Below are 25,504 nucleotides of genomic sequence, written 5' to 3'. Positions count from 1 at the left end.
GAAGGGTTTGGGATATAATCTCAATTGTTTTTGGAGGGTGGATGGTGTAAAATACATATTTTACCATGTCGTGAGACACTGTGGTAGGCAGTAGGTTTTCAGGAACTCATAGTCTATGGGAGACTTGGACACGGAAACTGACAATTAAAACATAATATGGTAGATGCTATAGTTGAAGTACGTTCAGGATACCATGGAGATATCAGATCTTCTGATCCCTTACCTAATGCCCCTTCTACGATGCCAGCTGCTCTTTCATATGCATGAAGTTCCTCAGGTCTGTCCCTCATGCCTCAACTATTTCTTCTGAAATCAAAGTTGGTTTTATGGGCCCAGCGCGGTTCTCCTGCACCACTCCGCTCTCTAACAAGAGTTGGCTTTATATGAAAGAGCTTTTGTTCAAAGAGGCCATCTATTTGACTTTGTTTTGAATATTGGATTATATGGTTGTTTGCTTTGCCACTCCCATTTGCCCTTCGCATTTACAGTCTCCAGATTGTAATATCTGATACTAATCAAAAAGGTCTGTGAAAAGAAGGTGATAAATATCATAAATATTACTTATTGGCTACCAAGCTAGAAAAGTCATTTGGCTTCCAGTTGAGAGAAAAACTTCCTGGGCAAAATATCAGTGTCAATGACATAATAAATCACTATCTCCTCTTTCCAAAGCTTACACCTAAGTAGACTACACCCAGAAACTTAAAAAAATATCGAGAACAGCTTTAAGCTTGTTGAGCCCCAAATGAAAGTTATAGGTCCATTGAGTGTTGGAGGTAGATGAGAGGTGGAGACTCATCTTGCATTTTCACATTGGCTTTAGGATTTCCCATCACCATGGGTTCTCATTATTGAATAAAAAGATCACCTAGACTACAGCTGAGGATCCTCCTAGTTCTTGGGCACTGTGATGATCTGGCCAAGGGCAAATTTCTCATTCCTGTGTAGACTGTTAGATGGATTAGCTACGGTCTACATGGCCATCTATAGCAATGCGTTGTCTTTACTACAAAGGGTTAAGTAATTAATTGATGAGCCTTTGTTATAATATTTAAAAGAGAAAATGTGTTGTCCTATTGAGAGCAAACCAGCCTGGAGAGATAGTATGGTCTAGACTGCGATATTGTCAAATAGAACAGATGAAGGAAATATTCTCTATCTGTACCATCCAGTATCATAGCTACTAATAACACGAGGCTATCGAGACTTGGCATGTGGCTAGTGGAACGAAGGAACTAAATTTTTTCCTTCATTTAATTCAAACTGATTTAAATTTAAACTTAAGTAGCCACATATCACTGATACTGTATGAAACAGGACATGAGTAGAATAAAGAACATGGAGCTAAAGAGGCCTGGGTTTGAGTCATTGTCTTGCTTCTTACCAGCTTGTTTCCTTATCTTTTCGCTGATCCTCCAGAACTTAATTTATAAAATAACCGTACTTATATTTACTTGCAGGTCATATGTTGACCATGCAATGAGATTATGCAAGGAGCTTGGTACAGTGCCTGGCACATAGTAGACTAATAATAATAGTTAATATTTGCTGAATACTTTCTAGGTGTCAGGCACAGTGCTAGGTGCTCTCCATGCCTTATTTCTTTTAATGTCCGTAATAAATATATGCGATAGATGCTTTCAGTATTCCCATGTTACAGAGAAGGGAACAGAGATCCAAGTCTTTCAGCTAATGATTTGCCTAGCTACTTAGGCAAATTCAGGTGACTAATTCCAAAGTCTGTCATTTCAACAACTACACAGAAAATAAACATTTAATGCCTTGAAATACTGTTGTTACATGTATTCTTAAGTCCTATGTCTGAATGTCCACAGCTTATTCTATCCCTTACAAAGGAAATCTACTTTCTAGATGAAAAAAAAAGCAGGGCAAGTTACATTTAGGAACACTCTGTCTGGACATGTTCAAGCATGAGTGTTTAAAGATAAATCTTGGCTCCCAGTCAGGATTTTAAATGCAGAAAAGGCTTTATGACTAGGCACAACTCTTTGACGGCATTGCTATTCATTGCTTTTGTGAAATGAACCAAGGCTTAAAAATCAGCTAGCTTCGTTTTTAAAATTTACGCCAGTATATGTCAGTGATCCATGCCAGTCTGGTTTTACTTAAGGCCTTTATCACTTTCCAGAGAGTTTTGGTGACTGTGTAGCAGGGAAATGTAATAAATAGAGATGGAAAAAACACTTTCACAAGATGTAAATATTTTCAAAACTTTTGTGTTTTGAGCATTTTGTGGATTCAAGAAGGCTCTGCTAAGGGCACACACTATATACATCTCTATATAATTATAGCATATTTTAATGAATTTTTGTTTCTACATGAGTCATTTTCCCATTATAGAATAACACACACACAAACACATGCTCTCAAACACACACGCACATACACACACGATATTCTTTGTTTTAAAATTACAAAATGAGTTAGATTCTTTGAAGAAATTTGTTACTCTTTACATGTGTAAAATTAACCATATTCACACAAAGACTCAGTATAAAACTCGGTATGAGGCTGTTCATATCATACATAGCATAGTCTGTACTGTACATAATTTCAAATTCATAGGATCTTACAATCAGGGGTTGGTCACAATACCTTTTAAGTTCTACAGAGTTTACAGTTTTCCAACTGTAGCTCCTATTTTGGTGTGCCTTGGCAGGAGCTTTGAAAAAGTCAGTGACCAAGGGCCACAACCCATCACAGGATCTGTTTCCTAATACGAGCCATTCACAGACTCAGTTATGCCAATTGTGACTTTCAGAGACAGCACTATGACTAGCCAGTTTCCGAACTCATCACAACATCCCCGATATAAAATACTCCAATCTTCTGGGAGAAATAAACTACATCTTCTTAATAAATCCACCAGTAAGATCATTCTATGATTTCTGTACAGAAACTTTGACATTGAAAAAGTTATTTAGAAGCATTTTCCCTGTCTCCCCCCAACTGCAAAACACCACCACTGGGGACCATAAGAAAACATGCTGGCCTAGAGTAAATCGTTTGTTAGGTGAATACATTAAAAGAAAATTTAAATTTCACACTTGGGTCTGGAAACATAAACAGTGTGGAAAATGACGGAATATTTAAGGCATGAACCACCCTTTCTAATTTAACTTATGGACTTACTAATAAATGCTTCCTTGAACATGTGCTTCACACATCATAAAATTTATGAACAGGCTACATGCTGGCTTTCAAGACACCATTCCTTTTCAGGATTAAGTCTCACATTCCTGGATCCTGAGTTGTATTTCAAAAAAGGAAAAGACACAAAGAAGCTCTTCAGTTAAAGATTCATGAGTACAGCGTGCAGGGTTGCAATGTGTTATTTCAAGAGTTTAGGACCTTCTGTCTACCTGCACGGAACTGTGCTCTTGGCTCTGAAACAGCTCATCTCATGTGCTGATGATCAGCTGATTGCTTACTGTCTTTTCCTATAAATATCTTGCAGGGGCCCAGCCATAATCAAAATCTGACCCCCAGATTTTGGGACTTTGATTCTCTTCTCTGCACTAAGGAAATCCTGCCCTCTTTGGAAATTCTTTTACCTCTTGTCTAGTGAACTCGACACGCCTTTCAAGATTCTGGTCACTTGTCCTTTTTTAGATTGAGATCTTCCAGAAGCTGACCTTGAGATGAGGATTTGAATGCAAGCAATTTACTAAGGAGGTCTCCCTGGAGGCACCAATAGGAGGTGGGGAAGTGAGAAAGGGAAGGGGGCCTCTGGAAGGTGTTTTAATGAATGGGTTACTTCTTTTGCAGCTGGGGCTCAGCACTGCTGGACCTCACGGCAACACTGTAGACTGTACTCAGATACAGAGTTGTCCCACCCAGGGGCAAGGAAGCTGAGATGCAGAGGCCACCCACACCTACCCCTTATTGGTTGAGAGCTGCTTCTGGGCGTTCACTCCTTGGTCTTTCTGGCCTTCCCTGTGTGTTGGCCAAGCCTGCTCCCTCAGGCAGAGAGAACCCTCCAGGAGCTTGGCAATCTCGCAATAGCAAGCTGTTGGCAAGTATGGGAAGAGTGCTGAGGAGGTCTGACGGGGCAGTGACAGCCTCTGCAATGCCCACCTTCAGGATCTCCAAGACTGGGTTAGATGGCTATCTTCTGTGATCCCCAGCACCAATACATACCTCAGCCCCTGTGCTCACCACCTTACGCTGAAAGGATCTTTCACTTACTCCACACGTATTTGCCGAAGGTCTGGCTATGCGAAAGAGGTTGCATTGGTGAATAAAAATAGATGTGGGGCTTCCCTGGTGGCGCAGTGGTTGAGAGTCCGCCTGCCGATGCAGGGGACACGGGTTCGTGCCCCGGTCCGGGAAGATCCCACATGCCGCGGAGCGGCTGGGCCCGTGAGCCATGGCCATTGAGCCTGCGCGTCCGGAGCCTGTGCTCCGCAGCTGGAGAGGCCACAACAGGGAGAGGCCCGCGTGCCGCCAAAAAAAAAAAAAGATGTGATTGTTGCCTTTGGGATGGAAAAAGTGAATAAACAACCAAGCAAACAAATAAATACATAAAAATAAACGTTGTAGTAAGTGCTGTGGGCGTAACGAATGGGGTATATTGACAAATAATCATTGGGAGTGGGACGGAGAACTTATTTGCTTAGACATGGCAGATAAGAAAGGTGGAACTGAAAAGAAGCTTTTTAAGCCACATCCTGAGAGGTGAGAGAAGCCAATCTCGCAAAGGGCAGGGAAAGTGTCTAAAAAGGAAAGACAGTAGGAAGAGGGGTGATCTCTTAGCTTGTTGGAGGAACTCAAAGTCACTGAAGCTAGGACCCATGAGACAAAGAGGTGGGTGTCGCAGATGAAGGGAAAAAATAAGCAAGTGTGGGTCAGGCAGGTCCTTATATTTCTCTCTCTGCCACTGGACTGTACGGTCCTTGCAAACTATAGAGATCCTGTTGTTTATCTTTGTTTCCTCACCACTGTTGCCCCCTTACTCTTCCTCCCCCTGGTATATAGCCCAGGGCTTGCACTCAGTAGATTTTCAGAAAACTGCTATGTTCTGTATCCTAAACAAATCTTTGCTTATTTCTTAATGATGACTGGAAACAAGAAGCAACCCCTGAAAAAGGAGTGTTTGAGCACACTTTAGTATTTTAAAAGATGGAAATCCATAAAACCTCTCCTCTAGGTGATAATCCCACCAAACTTGAAAAGTCTCCCTGAGAATGTACAAAAGATGCTTCTAAACAAGTTTACGTTGCTTGAAAGAAGAGAAACACATTTTTGTTTTGAACTATTAAGTACCCGGTAATATATATATGCTCAGCCCCATATATATAATATATATATGACAAGAGTGACGATTTAGTTGGAAAAAACAAGAACTCATGAAATAATGAAGCAGCACTAAAGGGGAGTGTGTGAAAAACACTTGAAAAAATGAGAGTGAACACTTATTGGGCATTTATAATTCCAGGCACCCTTCTAAGCACTTTACATGGAGTGATGCCTGTAATCCTGACAACAAGCCCATAATAGAGGTTCTATATCATTCCCCCTTTATAGATTAGACAGGCATCAGGGTCATACCTAAGTTAGGCAACGTCACACAGCTAATATATGTCAGAGCTGGGATACCCACACGAAGAGCTAGACTGGATATTCTGAAAAAATTCTGTCAAAGGATAACAAGCACCAGGGGATGTTGATAAGGGAGATTATTATCTCAGACTTCATTGGAATTGGCAGGACTAACAGAAAATTCAGTTTTACCCTCTGTCCTCGTTGTGACTATCCCCTCTGACATCTCTCAAAAGGTTATAGAACACCCTCTTGAGGGCTTTTAATTCCAGAGCACACATCTCTCTATGGCACAGCCTATCCTGGTTCCAGACGGCTCCAATCAACACAATCTTCTTCCTTATGCAGAGAAACATCTACGTCTGTCACCTTCCTTTAGGCACTAATTCTGTGCTCCAGAATCACGCAGAATATGGCAGTCTTGGAGATGTGTATAAAGACAGGCCCTGAGCTAAGTTTTTCTTGCCAAGGCTAAATAGTCTCTTTCTCTCCCATATTTTTCATGTTTTATGGCTCCCAAGCCCTGCACTACCCTCTCTGCTATCCTCTGGATGAGGCGTTCAAGTTTGCTGATGTCCCACAGCAGCCTGGGCGTCTCAGATCAGACATAATACTACAGGCGTGCCGGCACGGTGGGCTCGCTACTACATTTTTATTCAGGCCGCCTAAATCTAATTAACTTTGTTTTGGCAGTCTCAAGTCTGTTGACGCATACTAACTTTTCAGTCAATCAGAATGTGTACGAATTCCTCCTCAGCCAAGTTTCCGAAGCTAGTTCACTGAGAACATATTAAGCACATATAGAGTTGAGAATGCAGGTCCGATTTGATAGGGACTTTGTGTCAAAATTCATCACTCAAGGTTTGAAGGTGACAGATGTGGATTCAAATCTGAATTCTGATACTTCCGTCTACGTGACCTCCAGAAAGTGATGCATTCTCTCAGTTCAATTTCTTCATCTGGAAAATACAGAGTTAAACAACCTGCAGGGTTGTTGGGAAATTTAAATGAGATGATACCTAGAAAGAACTTGACATTGTATACTTAATTAAATCTGCACTTGACCCAGAGCAGCTGAACATGGCCGGAGGAAAACATACCATGATGAGTGATTTTACTGCACATCCATTAATCTATAGTTAACTCTATCTCGTGCTCCCCTAGCTGACTGTTTCTCACGTTCCCTGTCCTCAAACTTCCCACACTTCTCCTCCTATTCATGCTCAGCTGATAACTTTGCTTCCTATTTCAGTAAAAAATTAGAAGGACTCAGAAGAGACTTCCATACACCCCATCGCCACATCGACCAACCTGCCTGTGTCCAAGTCCTTATGGCCACTTGATGTAATGTAGATAAACTTGTAAATTTCGCGATCTCTTTCTCTACCAAAATGTAAACTCCTTACAGTTAAAGTCTACCTCTGTTTTGTTCATCAGTGCATCCCCAGTACCTAGAACAGCGGCTGGTACATAGCTGACACTCATTAAGTACTTGCTGAATAAATACAATGCATGGAAGATGTTCAATAAATGGTACCTGTTATTAATATTAGCTATTTCGTTGGATTCCAATTGTCTAGTGGGGATGACAGTCAAATACACCGACATTAACCCTTCAGTGCAATAATTGCAGCGACACAAAAAGAGTAGCCGGCACCAATTGCTGTAAGCACAGAGAAGAGGTGGATGACAGAAAGGCATTCAATAAAGCAGATGTTCTTCAGTCAAATCTTGGCTCTGTTGCTTCTTTGCCTCTTTGATTTTGGACTAGTTAATTACTTTTATCAGCCTTATTTTCCTCATGTGTAAAGTGGTTACAGTGATGTTGCCTTTGTAAAGTTGTTGCTAGGATTAAATAGAGTAATACATATCAAGCATTGAGCTCTGTGCCTGGCAGATAGCAATGCTTTAAAAATATGAAGAAGGAAGACTGGCAAAGGAGTAGGGGAAGAGGAAGGGGAGGAAGAGGGCGTATGCTCTCGGTAGTTCAGATGGAGGGTTGGTGGTGGAGGTAGCGAGATGTGGATGGATGGATTCTGGATTGTTTTGGTAATAGGGCTAGTGGATTTTCTCGACACATTGGGTGTGTAGTATAAGGGATAATGAGGAGTGTAGGGTGGTCCTGCTGCCTGAGAGATGGAGTTGCCATCAACTGAGATGGGAAAGACTGTGTGTGAAACAGGATTACCTAAGACCATCTGCTCCCATCAGAGGATTCACCTTTTCTCTGGTTTTCTTCATTTTTTCTTATCGCTCCAAGTAAAGCACTTTATAAATCTCCTTTTTGGTTGTCCAAAATTGACCAATGCTTGACCAGTTTATTCTGGGCTAGAAACTTCCATCACGTCTCAGTGAAGTTAGAGTTGAGAGACTCTGCTTCCTCCTTGCATGAGCACATTGTTCTCTTTAGATACCTTTCCTCTATCTTCCTTATTCGTATTATCTGTTTTCTATATGGTGATGAGACTGTATCTAGATGGGTCTGGAATTTTTTCATCCAAGTATCTAGGTTTGTACATGAAATATATCTACTGAGTGCTGGTATTTTCATCTGTAGTGATCCTTGACTAACTAGTAGATAACTCACCACTTTTCCCCAAGTTTGCTGATCATCCCAGCTTCAGTAAACATTTTTACAACACTGATTGGAATTAGGGTCATAGCTGACCAGTCTTTTCATTGCCTTCCTTAGTATTATTTAAAGGAAACTATCTGTCAGGTAGGCAAAAATTTGGCCCAGACTTCAAACCAATGTCTGAATAACTAAAATCCTTTTCGTGGCAATAATTCACCTCTGAGTCACTCTCAAGTGTTTAATCGGATTATAACATGATTATTCGTCAAGTAAGGGGAACTCACACATAAGAGGTGATCATGCCACTGTTGTTTCTCTCTCCTGCCCTTACCTGAATGCTCTTTACTATGCCTCTGCTATGTTCATGGCTCTCTAAGTAGAAGGAGAAGGGGAGGGAAAGGACCTAACAAGGTTTGAGCATCCACAGTGTGGCAGGCAAAGCACTTACATTTTTCCATTTATTCTTCACATCCTGGAGCTGAGAGGCATTGCCTCTTTTACATATGGAAAAAGTGAGAGTCAGATCATTTATGACACTAGGTCAAGTTCACAGAGCAGAAAGTCAAAGCCCCTCTGCTGACTCCAAAGCTGTTCTCCTTTCAAAACGCTGTGTTGTTTCACGGGGGGAAGCTCTTTCCTAGCAGACCACATTCTTTCACTTCTTCTCCTAACAAATTCTAACAAAATTCTTTTAGAAAAATATATATGCTTCCATTGTTACATTATAGCTTTGCATTTTAGTGTTACCAGTGAAATTATGTCCATTTCCTGGGCTTGCTTTCTTTCTGGTCTCTATTTTGCAGTTTGACTTGGGGATAAATATAAATATAAATATAAATATAGGGTAGGTTGGTAAAGGGCTTCTTTGGGATGTGAGTTACACCTTGCAGGATGGAAAGGTGAAGTTTGGCCAGACAGAAAGAATAGAATAAGTGATCTGAGAAACTAGGAGTTTGGACAAAAGTAAGAATCCACATGCTTGCTGAGGGAGCACTACATTGTGGGATGATTAGAAAGTCCCAGGGAAGACTTTGGACTTTATTGTGCTGCAGTGAAACACCAGAGCCAGGGGGGAAGAAAGAAGATGGTGGGCATCGGGAAGCTTACCCTGCAGAGTTGTGCAAGCTGGGAGTGAACACAGAGGATTCAAGTGGGAGATAATAAAAGGCTTCCACTAAGTTGTTGGCAAGAAGGACAACCTATACGACCTTTTCCCCCTAAAACATTTTGAATGTCAGTCTTCTCTGGGCAAACAGGCGATGTGCATGGAAGCTTGACAGCTAATGGAAAAAAGGAGAAAGAATTTTACTAATAGGATTCTACATTTTTTCGTTTCATATGTTTCATTGAACAGTAAACATATACTGTTCAAGAAGCCTCTCAAGGCTGTTCTCTGTAGTTATTTACAACTGCTTTCAAGGGCAACTTGTGAAGATGAAGTGAGTTAATATGTAAAGTGAGACGTTGTTTTTCTCTCAACATGGTGCTACTCAAGGCGATAAGTAGGTACCATCATGCAGTTAAAGATTTAGGGGCATAGACAGGTTAAGTACATTGCTCAAGTTCACAGACCTAGAAAGACCTAAGTTCAAGAGCACTTTTAATTTCAGTGCTACACTGCTCCTTTGATTAAGAGCAAAGTTACAGATTGAGAATTATACAGAATTTTGAGGAAAAGAACAAAGTTAGAGAATTCATTCAATGGAGCAGTGATTAAAGATTATTTACCTAATTTGCTCAGCTAGATATTAGGCAAATACACAGATTGGGTAAATAGCAACATCAAAATTCTTTTTTAAAATCAATTTTTTCCTACAGGGATAGAAAACTTTAAAAAGAAATTAAAAATCATTTTTTTCCATGGGCATATTTGAAAGTTTGGGACTGGAATCTTAAGGAAGAAATTTAAGTAAGATGAAGATATCTACTATCCCAAAACTATAGTTGTTCTGCTGTGTTCTGTCATCTTGAAGAACAAAGTAGAACCAGAAGTGAGAATAATTGTTTATAACTTATGTGTAGGTTTGGTAAAAGTGAAGCTAGCATATAAAGCAATCCAACTTTACTTCTTGAAATTGCCACACTTTGGAATTTTCTAAATTTATAAATTCTACATTTGCAGTCCAATTGCCAATGTTATAAAACTTATTCCTGGGCTGCAAGAAGAAGTAAGTCTTGTCTGTGAGAAATGGAAGTTCTTCACTCACTGAACAAAGCCCACTCTACCCTGTTTGAAAAGAAAAAGGAAGGAAAAGAAATAAATTTACTTTAGTGTAACTCTAGAAAATTACTTTTCCAAGAATAAAAAAGTTAGTATATTTTTCTTAATTTTTGATGTGGTAAGTATACTGAAAAAATGTGAAAAGGGAATACAACGTAATAATTCTTCCTTAAAATAGATTTGCTTTAGATTCTCAAAAACATCCTCAAACTTTTTCAAGTCTTTTAAAGATATCAGCTTTTGAAGACACCAGCTTTTCAAAATACTATTTCGCACTAACATTGGATGATGACACGATTCTTTGTTTTATGAAGTTGTTAAGTAATAAAAAATGATTTTTTAAAAAGAATATAATGTTTATTACCTAAAAATTTAAAAAGGTAATAGACGTAGTACACAGGCGTTTTTTCCCCCAGTATTTCTGTAACGTATCTAGTTGTAAAATAGACATCTTTAATATTGGGTTGGACAAAAATTTCGTTCGGGTTTTCCATAACATCTTATGAAAACCCGAACAAACTTTTTGGTCAACCCAATACTTATCTCTGAGTATGTGGTCATGTATTTTCTAATTGGAGGTATGGATGGAGATGAGAAAAGGCAAAAGAAAAAGGATCTGACCTAGAGTCTACAAGTGGAATCAAAAACTAGGCAGATGGCTGTGGGAACAACCCGCAGATTCGGGGCCTCTGCTGGGTACACAGCACTGCAGGGTACTTCCCAGTCTGTGAATCTCCCATCTTGGACTCACTGACTCACAGCCCATGGAGGGATATTAGACCCTTTACATATTACGCCCACGTTTACCAAGTACAATGCAGAAACTGAGTGGGATAAATGATATGTAATTCAGAAAAGAACAAGACACATGGGAAGACATCACTATGGCACAGAGAAAAAGTGAAGCAAAATATGCATTTGTAAACTCACAAGCATTTAAGATACCTGTATTCATTTCATCAAAACCCCAAAGACATTTCTCTGAAGGTCAATAGGTTCATTTCACATATGGTAGGCAAAGTAGAATAGAGACTGGCTTCTTAAACTTACAAAGACTTTGAACCATTCTCCCACCTGTGCATCAGACAATGTGAGCCTGGATAACCTCAGGGGAGGAATTTTTATAAGGTCTTTCTTGGGAAGGGAAAGTATTTTGGTACATGACATGGTGAATTGATTGCTCTAATGCAGCTGATTTAACAGAGCTCTTCTGAAGCCATTCTGACCTGGCCGTTCTGATACAGTTGGAACACTCTAAGGCAGCTTGAAACAAACAAACTCCCAGTCCTTTTTATAATTACCAAGTAATATGTGAAACAAATGCCCTCACCCATCCCCGACATGCACTGCAGATTCCCATCTCTAGGGGTTTAAGAAAGGGAGAAGGATGGGGCAAAGCTTAGGGACATGGGTGAAATATTACATGGGAGTTAGGCATGTTTATTGTGTACATTACTTGTTAATTTTTTAAAAAGATAGTGATTTTTTCTCTTTTGGAAAATTTCTGTAAAAGTAGCCTGGGTACCAAACCAATTCTGTTCTTTGCACTATAATAGAAAGCTTCATCTTCAAGGAAACACATGCCCTCTGTAAGAAAGGGGGAGCTGTTTTTTGGTTTGTTTTTTTCACCATGTGCAAGGCACAGAGATCTTAGAGGGACCTTATATCTCCTTGAGATTTTTCACTCCTCTTGTGGCATATTCGTTTTGAAACAAAGGAGGGAGTCATAGCTATGTACCAAAGGGTTGTAGTCTGATAAAGTACACAGGTGAAGACTTGCTCTGCTAAAGTGGGGCATATTGAAACAAGGGGAAATATCCTTTTCTGACCGTGCAATGTACTCACTCCCTGCACTGCTGAGAAAACTGAGCAGACTGCTTCCATAGAACAAAAGATTTTCTTCAAATTACCACATTTTAAATTTTAATTTGCAATGACAAATACTACTGATGTCAGAGAATAATATACAAACATTTCAGTACCAGTTCAAGGAGATAGATAGGAAAACAAGCATTCATTCTGCCTCTGAGGGTTAATAAGAACAGATATTTAGGTTCATATATGTATAAGATCATGCTATGTATTGATTTTTTTCCCCATTTTAGTCTTATCAATTTTATTTTGGGAAGTTTGCATCATGAAGTTAGTCACAAAAAATGAGTATATAATTATGTCAATTTCACATGGAGGCTAAAAAACAATTACATTAAAAAATCTTCATATTTCCAATGTTTTATTAAAGTCTTCCATTTCATCTACCTATCTGGAAACACTCACATGCAAGGCTTCAACAGTCTGGTTTTAAATTGGTAGAGATTAGAGGGCCAGCAACCTCCTGTCCTCCAGGTCAATGATATGTTTCTCTTGAATACAAATTCTACCCCCATCCTCTCTGCTACTTCCCTAGTTTAAGTTCTTAATGGCTCTTACAGGACAATTTCTAGGCCATGCTATGGTTACCTTGCTCCCGGGCACTACCCACGCCAATCCATCCAGCACAGATGACCATGCTCAAGACCTTTCTACAACACAGAACTGATCACTTCACTGTCTTTAGTAAGATAAGTACAAACCAAGAACCAAAGGGGTACACTGGAGGGGGAGAGAATGCATCAAGAGAAAAAGGAAGCTAAGAAGACATTCACAGCCTTGTAGGCATTTACGAAATTATATGCATTTGGTAAAAATCAGAAAGATACAACTCTGAAAATATAAAATGCATCCTAAAGAAAATAAGTAAAGCAATCTTCTTAAACTTATAAAGACCTTAAGCTCATTTCTCTGGAATTTTAGGAAGAGAATCAGCCTAATGGAAGGAAACATACTTGACCTCTGTGCTGGGCAAACTTCCTTGCCTAAGGGTTTAGGGCTGAGCTTCTTAGTAGGGTACTTAAGCCACTTCCTTCCTTGTTGCCTAACAATTTTAACTTCACCTATATTTTAAACTAATTGCAGTTTCCCGCACCTACCCTGCCCTTTTATGCTTCTCTGATTTTCTACATGCCCTTTTCTCTGTTGAGAATTTCCTTTCCTTCCATCTTTGTCTGACGGATCCTTCAAAACCCAGCGCAAGTATTAGCTCTTATCTGAGTTCCATTTCCTTGTTTCTTCAGAGTCCTTCTACATTCTAATTAACCTTCTATGCACACTTTCATGTACTTAAAATGATGTACTATACTTATTTGTTTCCATGCCTAGTGTCCCCTCCTAGACTGGATAAATCCTCTAGGGCAGAATCCATGTCTTTTTAAAACCTGGTATTTCCTTACAGCTTCCCACACGAGATAGGTGCGCGATATACGTGCAGTTGAATAGAAATTTATGACGGAATGGTCGTGACCCATGCCTTCTTTCCAGCTGTGGCTGTCCCATGACAAGAGTTTTTTCTGGCTGATGTTTTTTTCATTTTTGAGTTCAACATCTAGTGCCAAAAGCAAAGATCAAGGAAAAGTGATCTGCATCTTGACGCCAGATTTGAAAAGCGTTTCCTCACTCTAAGGAAAGAGCAGTAGAGGAAACATTGCCACTGAGGACTAAAAACAAAATTCTTTGACAAATGTAACTGAGTTTGTTTACTTGTTCTGAGTATGAATGTTTGAAAATATGCAATGGCAGGGAAATAAGGTGTCAAATTCTACAGGCAAAAAGCCATAGAAGCAATATTTCAAAAATGGTCCGTTAATTTCTTCTTTCACCTACCAATTGCACAGCTTGAGAATATATTTTCAAAATCTGATCTTGTTTTAAACCATTAAAATAGTTTCCGTTGTCTAAATAGCAGCCAGTCCTCCTTATATTATTCATGATTGCAGCCTGTCAGTGTGACTAGTTTTTTCCACTGTTTAACTGAATGTAGTATCATTTCCATCCTGCTACTGCCTGATAGTACTGAGAAATGTAAGCTATAAAACTGAACCCGTCAAGAAATATTAATGGAGGGGGTGGCCATATACTTTTACAATGCTTAAAAGCATAAGCTTTAATAATAAAAAGTTGGCTTTTATTCCCTGAAAATAATCAAAAGAAGAACTCAAAGGAAATTAGAGTAAAATCCAACAGGATTACAAAATTAGGGCAGAGTTAAGGAAAAATATTTTGAGTACCAGAAGAAATCTAAAATAAATAAAAAATAATAATATACTTGTGATATTGCTATTTGACCCAGACAGTTGCCACTCAGTTTTGTAATTGAAGACTCTTTGAAGAATCTAGCAAAGCACTCACTGGGGGGAAGGCAGGAAAAACATCTTTCCCTTGATATCCATCTGGATTCCACCAGCTGGCTGGACTAGATAAAAAGGAAAATGGATTCCTGGTGGTTTAGACAGAAAGCACTAGAGCAAAACATTGTCAGGTGTCAGAGTGTTGAGATTAAGAGAATGGAGGAAGCTAGCTCTTGATAAGACTGGACTATGCTTGAACAGGAAGGGGACCATGTCATACCCAATTGATAACCATGGGACAAGGTGAAGCTGTGGGGTTCAAGTTGGCTATTTAGTAACATCTCCACACCCAGTAAACTGTTGTAAGTCTAACATTGAAAACCATGCAGTTACCACACATGTTTGAGAATCTGAAATTCGAAAGGAGTAAGGTAAAATCTCTATCTTGGTGTATGACCCAGAAATCCCAGAAGAGATGTGTATAAAATCCAACAAGGCTGGTCAGTTGCCCAAAGGGACAGTGGTCCAATATATCCGGTAAACAGCGGAAAAGAATGTTCAGGGAAAGTTGGCTTGTTAGTGTGTTTGTAGAAGTCAAGGTTCTAGTAAATACATATGAATCAGCATGTTTTCAGAATTTGAAAACATGAATTTGTGGGCCTTTGACCCACATCATCTTATGACACAAATCTTCAAAATACACAGAGAGTAAAGTATTAATACTTCCCACTTCTCCCCAGCACCTCTGTTTGAGCTGTATTACTGTGTATCTCCAAAAATCGTATTTAAAAAATAACTTTTTATCTATATTAAGTATTTACTTTGTCTCTCAGATCAAAAATTAAGTCTTCTTCATAGAGAACAGACTCATAGTTGCCAAAGGGGAAGTGGAGGAAGGATGGAGTGAGTTTGGGGTTAGCAGATGCAAACTATTATATATAGGATGGATAAGCAACAAGGCCCTTCTGTATAGCACAGCGAACTATATTCAATATCCTGTGATAAACCATAATGGAAAAGAATATAAAAAAGAATGTATATATATATATGTATAACTGAATCACTTTGCTGTACAGCAGAAATTAACACAACATTGTAAATCAACTATACTTCAATAAAAAAAAGAAAAAAGACTGAAAGCAAATTTTAAAAAAAACAACAAAGAATGAAGTCTTCCTTTTCGACCGAATCTGTTTACTGGAGATTTTCTGAATGTTTCTGTGTTCACAGATTCCCTTGGGATTCATATAAACTCTCCCCAAGCAATTTGCTGTGCACAAGCCTGACACACATACACACACACACACACGCTCACATGCACACTCAATGTTGTCAATGTTGTGTATATCATTTCATGAGGTTCATAGATCACATAGTTTTATCTGATGCCAGGTTAGGAATTTCTGCCTTGTTGATTCTGTGTGGTTCTGGCCTTAGATAAAATTCTTAAGGGCAAGTCTGCCTCTGGTTCATCCTGCTGCTTTGCAGGGAACACTTATGGAGTATCTACGATGTGCCAGCTTTTGTGTTAGATGACAAGGATAAATATTTGCTGCATTTCTTTTCTTTCTGTCTCTTTAGAATGTCTAGAGCTGCTCTATGTTTCTTTCCATCTCTACCTACATGATCTGTGTTGGTAAATCATTAAACATTCCACGTAAATTACAATAATATTTTAACCAAAGCACAAGGGTTTTAATTTGCTTCTGAGCAAATTTCTTACCAGACAAGTTTTAAAGGACATTGAAGACCATAGCAAGGTTACCTGGCAAAAACAATTCTCTCTGGAGCTTTTCTCTGGCCTGCTGTGAAAAGCATCTTTTCTTCAGCCAATCAGCTTCATATTCACTGTAGTGGTCGTTTGGCCATGTGATATGAACCTTATAATACAGAAAGCAAATATCACGTAAACGTTTATTATGCTTCTACGTACTTTGGTTCTCCACTCTTGCTGTTTCTGAATGTTATTTAAGGTTATCAGGGAATCGAATGAGCCCTTGCTCTTTTTTCTTTCTGTTTTTTAACTTATATACTCACAGGCATAGAATAAGCTTTTGGAAAACAAGGAAACTGAAAGCCAAGGGGATACAGCTGAGATCTGAGGCCCTTTAAATATCACAAAGAAATAAAACCTGGCTAGATCTGAGTTCTTGTTCTATATTCTGAAAACCTGTGGTCCCTAAACTTTCTGTGATGGTTAGAGATCAATTAATATTCCTGCCAAGAGTGTCAGAAATAGTAGTGATGATGATGAGGCAGATAATAATAGTAAGAATAACACCATTTTGAGTGTATACTGTACAATGAGCGCTATAAATATAACCCACTTAGTCCTCATACAACTTGAGGGAGAAGCAATAACTAATACTCACATTTTTCAGGTGAGCAAAGTAAGAGAAATAACACGTCTGAGGTCCCACAGCTAGCAAGCACTGAACCCTGGGGGTAAAGTCCTTAATTCGAGATGGAGACAAGAGTGGGAGAGGATGACCTTGCTGGTCACACTTGCTCTTCTGATAAATATCTTAGCAAATTTGGAAGAGAGAAACACAGGGTGAGGCCACATCTAGTTTGTGGTTTTGAGAGCTATGCTTTCAGGAATCCCATACAAAGCCTTACACATTTACTCACGAATTTGACTAAAAATATTCATCAATACAAGATTTTGAGCGCTCACCATATGCCAGCCACATGCTAAGATTTTTACTCATATTAGCTCATTGAATCTTCACATCATCCCTAGGAACAAATTTTGTTAGTATCCCTCATTTCTAGATGAGTAAACTGAAGCCCAGGGGCATTCCTTTTATTAGAGACATAGTTTGATTGTGTCTTCAAGGCTGCCACTCACTGAAGGAATAATGAGCAACACTGTACATTTTATTAGAATAATAGCAGCAGTAATAAAAACAGTAATAATAATAGCAGAAGCTTCCATTTAGTAAGCATGTGGACCTCGCACCAAGGACTATGCAATCACGGCTTTATGTATAAAATATGATCTAATAAAATATAATTCATTATGTAAATCATTGGAGACTAGTTCCTTTACTTAAGTTGAGAGAGAAGGCAGAGATAATTTAGAGATAGTTACCTTTTTCCTGTCAAACGTCAAGCCTTTGATACCGATGTTCACATCAAGAGCTTCGATGAGAAGTTTCCGTGCTTTTGCAGAATCCAGGTAGCAGTCGGGACACTGACAGTTGTCCCTCAGCCACACAGCGGGGTAGACAGACTCTACACCATCCTGCCAGAGGATTCGCATCAAATGAGCCCCATCCAGCGCTTCTGCCTTTTGGATGGCACAGTGCATGTTTCTGGTCCTTGAGGGTAAATCTTGTCAGCTACCTGCTATGACAAATCAGTGTTAAAAGGACTCTCAGGAAGATCGGCTCTGAACTTGACTTCAATTTAAATGGACTCTGGCTTCTGCTATTTGCTTGAGTTTGTGGTTTCACTTATCAATGCTAGGACCTTTGCTCTGATGAGAGTATTTCATGAGCTGTAAACAGAAACACAGTGACTGAAAGTAAACAAGATAAACGTGCTGAGTCAGGATCCAGTTGAAAAGAATTCCTTGTTTTTCTCACAGTAATTTTAGATAATACATTCAGAACCAATGACACAGGCACTTTTATGTTTGCATAAAAGCTCTGGAAAATTTTTAAGGGAGAAAAATACTCCACAAATTGAAAGTGTAATAATCATACCTGTGCTATTTTAACTGATGCCCAAGTACACGAGCTCCAGCCAAATTAAATATTTTCTATCGTTCAACCTCCATACTTTCAAATCTCAGTTCCTCAGCTCATTCTGCCCCTATTGCTTGGGATGACCTTTCACAAACTTTTCTTTTCATGAGCCAACCTATCTGTATCCAGATGATCTGACAAACAGAGGCTTAAATGAGCAAGGAGTTTATTTTTCTTGCGTGAAAAGAAGTCCTAACATGACTGTCCAGTAATGGTAACGTGATTTCACAGAACCATGGGAAGCCCAGGCTACTGGTAGATTTTCTCCTTCTACTTCTTGCCTCATGTTTGCAAAATGACTGCTGCATCACCAATACCACATCTACATTCCAGAGAGGAAGAAGGGAAAAGGGAAAACATCATGTGGCAGCTAAGTCTACCTCATTTTTAAACATTTCCCCATCTAGCAACTTCCAAGTATATTTCACTGACCAGAATTATGTCACAATCTAACGTTAGCTACAAGGGAAGCTGGGAAACATAGCTGTTTACTAGTCACATGCTTGCTCTGCAGAAATCAGTGTTTTATTAGTGAGGAAGGAGAATAAGATAGAGTTAATATGCATTCAGCAACATTGATCACACCCTTTAAGACTTACTCATATAGACATCTTTTTTTTTTTTATATAGACATCTTTAAGGAGGCGTTTTGGAGCCTTTCAGACAACTATCAATGCCATTTGTGCCCAGTCTTCCTTATTTTTTGTTTACTTTCATAATTATCTCACTTTTTTTTTGAGGTCTGAAACTTCATGGTGATCTTTGTATCCTCTAGTGCAGCAGACACATAGAAGATATTTAATATATATTTGAATGATAACTCTAGCTTTACATATGAGGAGGAAAAATAGAACTCTTCTGTATTTAAGTAAGATTGTATCTACTGAAGTAAAAGCATGACTTACATAACTTGATCAAGGACAGGCAAAATACTGCCTGTGGGCCAGAAGTTTTTGTACAGCCCACGAGGTAAGAATAGTTTTTACATTCTTATAACATTCGAAAAAATAAAACAAGAACATGTGACAGGGAATGTATACAACCTGCAGAGCCAAAAAATATAATATTTGCCCTTTTACAGAAAATATTTGCCAACCTCTGAGCTAGAGAAAAGTTTACTATGTTTACTCTTTTTGTTCTTATGTGTTGTATGTTATTTAAGGGTCTGGTTATATTATCCCAAATTAACTGGAAACATCCCTGCCCAGTGAAAAATCTATGGCAATTACCCAAGTAAACAGCAGGAGAAAGAGGTTGGGGAATACCAGAATACAGATGATACCATCTTAAGTTCTCCCAAGGAGTAAGACAATTAAGGAAAAACATCCTTCTTATTTTTATCATTAAACTTCCATGTGTATCAGTGTATATTCTAAGCTTAACTCATTGTCAATAGAGTGTTTATTAATGAGCTTGAAAATGTCTTGGTAGAAAGGATTTTTATAAATTTCACACATTGAATTTTTTTAAACATTTTTATTGGGGTATAATTGCTCTACAATGGTGTGTTAGTTTCTGCTTTATAACAAAGCGAATCAGCTATACATATACATATATCCCCATACCCCCTCCCTCTTGCATCTCCCTCCCACCCTCCCTATCCCACCCCTCTAGGTGGTCACAAAGCACCGAGCTGATCTCCCTGTGCTATGCGGCTGCTTCCCACTAGCTATCTATTTTATATTTGTTAGTGTATATATGTCCATGCCACTCTCTCACTTCATCCTAGCTTACCCTTCCCCCTCCCCTTGTCCTCAAGTCCATTCTCTACGTCTGTTTTTTAATTCCTGTCCTGCCCCTAGGTTCTTCAGAACCATTTTTATTTTTTTTAAATTCCATATATATGTGTTAGCATACGGTATTTCTTTTTCTCTTTCTGACTTACTTCACTCTGTATGACAGACTCTAGGTCCATCCACCTCACTACAAATAACTCAATTTGGTTTCTTTTTATGGCTGAGTAATATTCCATTGTATACATGTGCCACATCTTCTTTATCCATTCATCTGTCGATGGACACTTAGGTTGCTTCCATGTCCTGGCCATTGTAAATAGTGCTGCAATGAACATTGTGGTACCTGACTCTTTTTGAATTATGGTTTTCTCAGGGTATATGCCCAGTAGTGGGATTGCTGGGTCATAACACATTGAATTCTTAATGGATACATTGTTTGAAGGGTGCATCTCCTACCACAATAAATACTGTTCTGTACTTAACTTGGCACTGTGCCAAGTCACACTAACTGTTGAACTGATCACACCGATAGATGTACCTGCACTAACAGACACTACTTACAATCCAACCTTCCTTTTTAGGCTTTCTCTCTCTTTTTTCTTTAGTTTTCTTCTTCTGCTTAGCAAATTTGAACTGGAGAGGGAAAGTGCATTTCCAGGTATTAGGGGAACCTGAGGCTCTTCCCCCCAGCCCTCCTGAAATGGATGTTCTGAGGAGGGTATTTCGAGAGCAGTGGCCACATCAGGAGGGTGGTTGATGGAGGCTGCCTGAGGCACCTGGGAGAGGGTGGAAGAACTGGAAAGGCCTGGGTGTTGCTGAAGTTAAATTGTTTGGGTATCTATGAAGGAACTTGGTGGGTTACTTCTACACTTCACAATTCCTTTCTCAACTTCATGACAAATGTGAATGGTCATCCAAACAAAAGCAGGGAGCAATGGGAAAACAGTTTCCCTCTTCAATTTTTCTTGATTTATTTAAAGCTGTATTGGGGCAAATGGGCTGAAAATTTAAACAGGAAGAAACCATCAAGGATCATCAGAACTTGAAAACAGATTCTTCATTAAAATGAATAGGCTTGTACGTGTGTGTGATTTGTTGAAATCTGTTTTTCAATTTGACTTGTTAAAATTGAGCCCTGTTATCGAGATCAGCTCAGAGCTTTGTGACCACCTAGATGGGTGGGGTAGGGAGGGTGAGAGGGAGATGCAAGAGGGAGGGGATATGGGGATATAGGTATAAATATAGCTGATTCACTTTGTTATACAGCAGAAACTAACACAACATTGTAAAGCAATTATACTCCAATAAAGATGTTAAAAAAACCTGAGCCCTGTTGAAGCATAATGACCACTTAGTTATTTGATAAACTATTGTGTTTCTCTGAAGAAAAGAGAAAAAAAGAAAAAGTTTGATGCTCCTAGATATGTATGTATATATATCTATATCTGTATCTCTCTCTCTTTATATCTATCTCAGTGTGACCTTTTTGCTGAATTAAAGAGGTCCTATAAAATGAAAATGTTTAATTATTTTATACTTAACTATTCTGCTTCTTATTATTCACAAGTATAATTTAGTTTATGAAATATCAGCTTGACTTTTGTGGGAGGAAGTAGTTTTACCTGTCCTGGAAAATAGATCTTGGATTAGGGTCAGGGGGGATTACTATCTGATGGGACAGATTTCTTTTAATTTCATCCCATCACTTGATGTGTATGTGTTGTTGTTTTTGTTGTTTTCCTTCCTAACTCACTTACCATATTTTTCCCCTTCAGAGTTATGGAAGTGTGTTTGGCACTCCTGTTTTGCACAACTAAATTGTTTTAGAGATTATCTTACTTAAGCCATGGGTGTGATTTTTGTCATCTTTAAAATTTTATAAACTCAAATTTTGTCAGCTGGTTTGGAAAATCAAGAAAGTAGCTCTGAAAGTTATCTTATGTATTGATCTTGGAAATAAAAGAAACTTAGAACTAGAAATCTCAGAGCTGGAAAGAAACAATCTTCAATATCACTGGGTTAAGTGGCCTCTATTTTTATGCAAGGAAAGTGGAAGCTCAGAGATGTTGGGTATGATTTGTCCAAGCACATACTGCTGGCTAGAGGGAGAGGTTGCCCCAAACCTGGATCTGCCAGTCCAGTACACACATAGAAAGTGAACAACTTCTGGTTCTATACAAGAGAGTGCAAAAATTCCTCAAATGCGAATTACAACTAATTTGAATCAGAGGTTTTAGTTAGGATTCTCAGGAAGTTGATGTAGAAACTACATAGTTACTATATATAAAATTAAAATTGCTAGAGATTAATAACATGCACCTGAGAAGGCTGATTCATCTGCTAGATTACTCACCCTCCAAAATAAAAGGCCGTCATTTTTGGACTGATTTTTATGATGGAAGACCAGATAGAGTGGACTCATGTTATCAAATGTCAGGATCTGTTAATATCTATTTTCTCTTCCTCTGGTAAGTCATCAGACTTGCTGTCATAGAACAGGATTCTCTGTGTTTGACCTCCTGCTTTTAGGTATTAGGATCAAAAAAATGATCAAAATGCAAGAAACATGCAAATCATATGGGTAGGTGTGCGAGGTGTATCACAAAACCATGTATTTAGCACTTTTTATGTTCTAGCTGCTCTAATGATGCTTTCGATTGCATAAACCTTATTTAATCCTCCAGAAAACACTGTGAGATCTGTTCCATCACTTCCCTTTTACAGATGATCTTAAGCTTCAAGAGGTAAAGAAACTGATTTGAAGGCAGAGGAAATAGAAATTGTGACCACTACACAGGACTACCTCATGGAGAATCTGTGGCTGAATTATTTTCCAGGCAATAACTTCAATTTACCAAAAAGGTACTATTAAAATAGTAGCTAACTCTCATGATTATTGGTTGTTGGTTGACCTCACCATCCGACATTTCATCATTGAAAGGAGAGGACAGGAAGAAGTTTTCAGACATTACACCATAAAGGCTTAAAATATTATTATTCCTTTATACACAACCTTTAAATCATAAAACTCAGTTTCCACTTGGTAAGGTAGAAGTTGACCAAACTGCATTTGTAGTGTGTGAACTTTAATATGGTTTGAATACATACATACTCTACTCATTACATTTGCTACCTAAGTCCTTTTAACTTTTAGAAGTTATTGCTTTTTTTTTCTCTACCTTGATTTAATAAGTGGCTGAGTTACTTAATAATTCATGAATATACTCTCATGGGAATAATGAATTCTATGAAGCCATTAGTAAAACTGGACCATTCTCTTGAGTAGGTTTACCCTTCTGACTGTTCCCTTATTTAAAGTACCACATTTTTTTTAAGGTATCACATTTTATGCAAACACTTCCTTCCTAAATTATAAAAAGGAAAATTTTAGCTTCAGTCTGGTGGCATTACTACATTCAGATTGAAACTCAAATTATCAATTCATTTGTTTACCAAGGTAAAGCAGAGTACTGGGTCTAGATTTTAAGGTTTCTAAATCTTTGCAACAGAACATATATTCATTATGAGAAATTCTATGTTTTCAAATAAGATCAATTCAAAATACCTGTCATATGTCTTCTTGAGCTATATTCAGGAAGCAAAATAATTGAAAGAGGTCACAATAGCCTTAATTGACCAATATTCTAAAAAAGCATGTTACATTCAGTTTGGGGGCTTAACAAAGGGCCAAGGTGTAATATACAGTCACTTTCTTTGGGCTGGATGGTGGATTAGTTAGTGAACATTTCCAGTTTCCAGCCAGAACCCCCCTCTCCCTTCACCCAGTCTACTTTTTAGACAGTATCCTCTCTGTGCCCTCTGTGTGCTTCCTGGATCAGCTTAGGGACTGCAAAGTAATTTGACTACTAGACTAAGCCAAACATAATTGCGAAAAGGAAGCTGCCAAGAAGCAATCAGATCCACTGCATTCCAAAATCAAGCCTATTCCTAATGCCTGATGGACCATCCCCATCTCAGCCCACATGGCTGTGAGATGTATGTGACTGGATTTCCAATTGGATACTCCCCCCACCCCACCCCCAATCCGTAGACCCGAATCCACAAGCCCTTCAAAATAAGGGAAAGTTGAGCTCAATTATACCTGTTCTCAGATGTGCGTTGTGTGCCAAGTCATGCAAAATTTACCAAGGAAAGAAAACATCAGCTTTGATCTTCAGTGTCCTTTGGGCAGGTAGCCTCCTGATGCCCGTCACCTTCCAGATGTATCTGCCCCCAGTTTCCCTACATCTGATGTAGTGCTCTGACTTGGAAGCCTTTCTTCCTGTTCCTGGCAGCGCCACTGCTGCCCTGCCCCCAGACACAGCTGAGGTTTGCTAATGAGGAAGGATGTCCCAATCTGAAGGTGTAGCAACTCCTGACGGGAGGTTGGAGATTAAAAAAAAAAAAAAAAAGTGAAGAGCTTTTATGGCCTAGAGGAGAAGGAGTTAGAAAGAGAAAATACTTTAACTTCTACTAGTGCCTAAAACCACAAAACCCCAGGACTCACTGCAGTGCATTGCCGTAGTTAGAATCTTTCCTGGTAAAAGGAGAACAGTTCTCACCTGTCTTATCTCCTGCCCCTGAGCCAGCAGCAGCAAGTGAAGGAACTCCTTTACTCCTGTCCCACCTGTTCACGGCAACAGCTTTATTGTTGAAAAACGCACTTGGAGAAAAGACATTGAGATGCACATTTAACAGGGAGGAGCTACCAGCTCCCACCTGAGCAGAGATGAGGTGGTACCTCCGTGCCCATAGAATATTCCATATGAGTCTCTTTGGAGGGAGCTTGCCTAGTTCTCAGAGGCTAGTAGGAAGGCTGGGATGGTCCCCCCTGAGCCCGATGCCCTCCTTTCTCTGACGCTTTGGCTGGAGTGAACAGTAGCGGCCAGAGAGCATAGAGCTTTTCTGAAGGCACCTGGTTGCCAAGTGACTTGACTCCCAACACACAGCCCTTAGGGCAACAAAAGGGAAAGACCAGGGTGGGCAGCCTGCCAGGGACCCAGAGCCTGGCTGCCGGGCCTTCAGTAGGTGCGTACCCCGTGCAGGGGGAGGGCTGGTGGGCAAGTCTCAGGTCCTAGTTCTTAACGGGGGTCCAGATTCCGTTAAAAGAAAGTCTGCAGGTGGCAACTGAAGTCCAGGAAAGTGACCTATGAGCCCTCTGCTCTCCTCTCACCAAACACCACCCTTCCCAGGAAGACACCCAAACAGCCTCAGCCTACAACTTGTTGATTCTTGCCTGAAGGACTCCACAGCTGTGAGACTCAGACAGGCAGCCGCAAAAGAGCTAATGAGAGAGAGAAGGAGAGAGGGAGAGAGGGAGAGAGGGAGAGAGGGAGAGAGAGAGAGAGGGGGGGGGGGAGGGAGGGAGAGGGAGGGAGGGAGGGAGAGGGAGACAGAGAGAGAGAGAGAGAGACAGAGAGAGAGAGAGAGAGAGAGAGAGAGAGAATGCAGATCCACTCTCTGTGGCCTCTTCTAAGGTCTCCTGCCCAGGACAA

General features: G+C 39.5%; 1 protein-coding gene across 2 annotated transcripts in view; it reads right to left on the bottom strand.

Moving 5' to 3' along the window:
• Window positions 1–24,848, bottom strand: part of BBOX1 (gamma-butyrobetaine hydroxylase 1) — a 75,452-nt gene extending 50,604 nt beyond the window's left edge. Inside the window, exons 1-4 of one of the 2 annotated variants that reach the window (XM_032642083.1) lie at window positions 24,572–24,848; window positions 24,112–24,384; window positions 17,616–17,872; window positions 16,287–16,401 (exon numbers count right to left, since the gene is read on the bottom strand). In XM_032642083.1, coding sequence (XP_032497974.1) covers window positions 16,287–16,401; window positions 17,616–17,834 — 334 coding nt within the window. In that variant the 5' untranslated portion in view covers window positions 17,835–17,872; window positions 24,112–24,384; window positions 24,572–24,848. The remainder of the gene's footprint in view (window positions 1–16,286; window positions 16,402–17,615; window positions 17,873–24,111; window positions 24,385–24,571) is intronic. The other variant, XM_032642084.1, reaches the window with a different exon arrangement.
• Between the last annotated feature and the right edge of the window lie 656 nt (window positions 24,849–25,504).

This window comes from Phocoena sinus, chromosome 8 (genome assembly GCF_008692025.1).
Source record: "Phocoena sinus isolate mPhoSin1 chromosome 8, mPhoSin1.pri, whole genome shotgun sequence".
NCBI lineage: Eukaryota > Metazoa > Chordata > Mammalia > Artiodactyla > Phocoenidae > Phocoena > Phocoena sinus.
The sequence above is the reverse complement of the archived record's forward strand: the minus strand, read 5'-3'. Positions and strand labels throughout refer to the sequence as shown.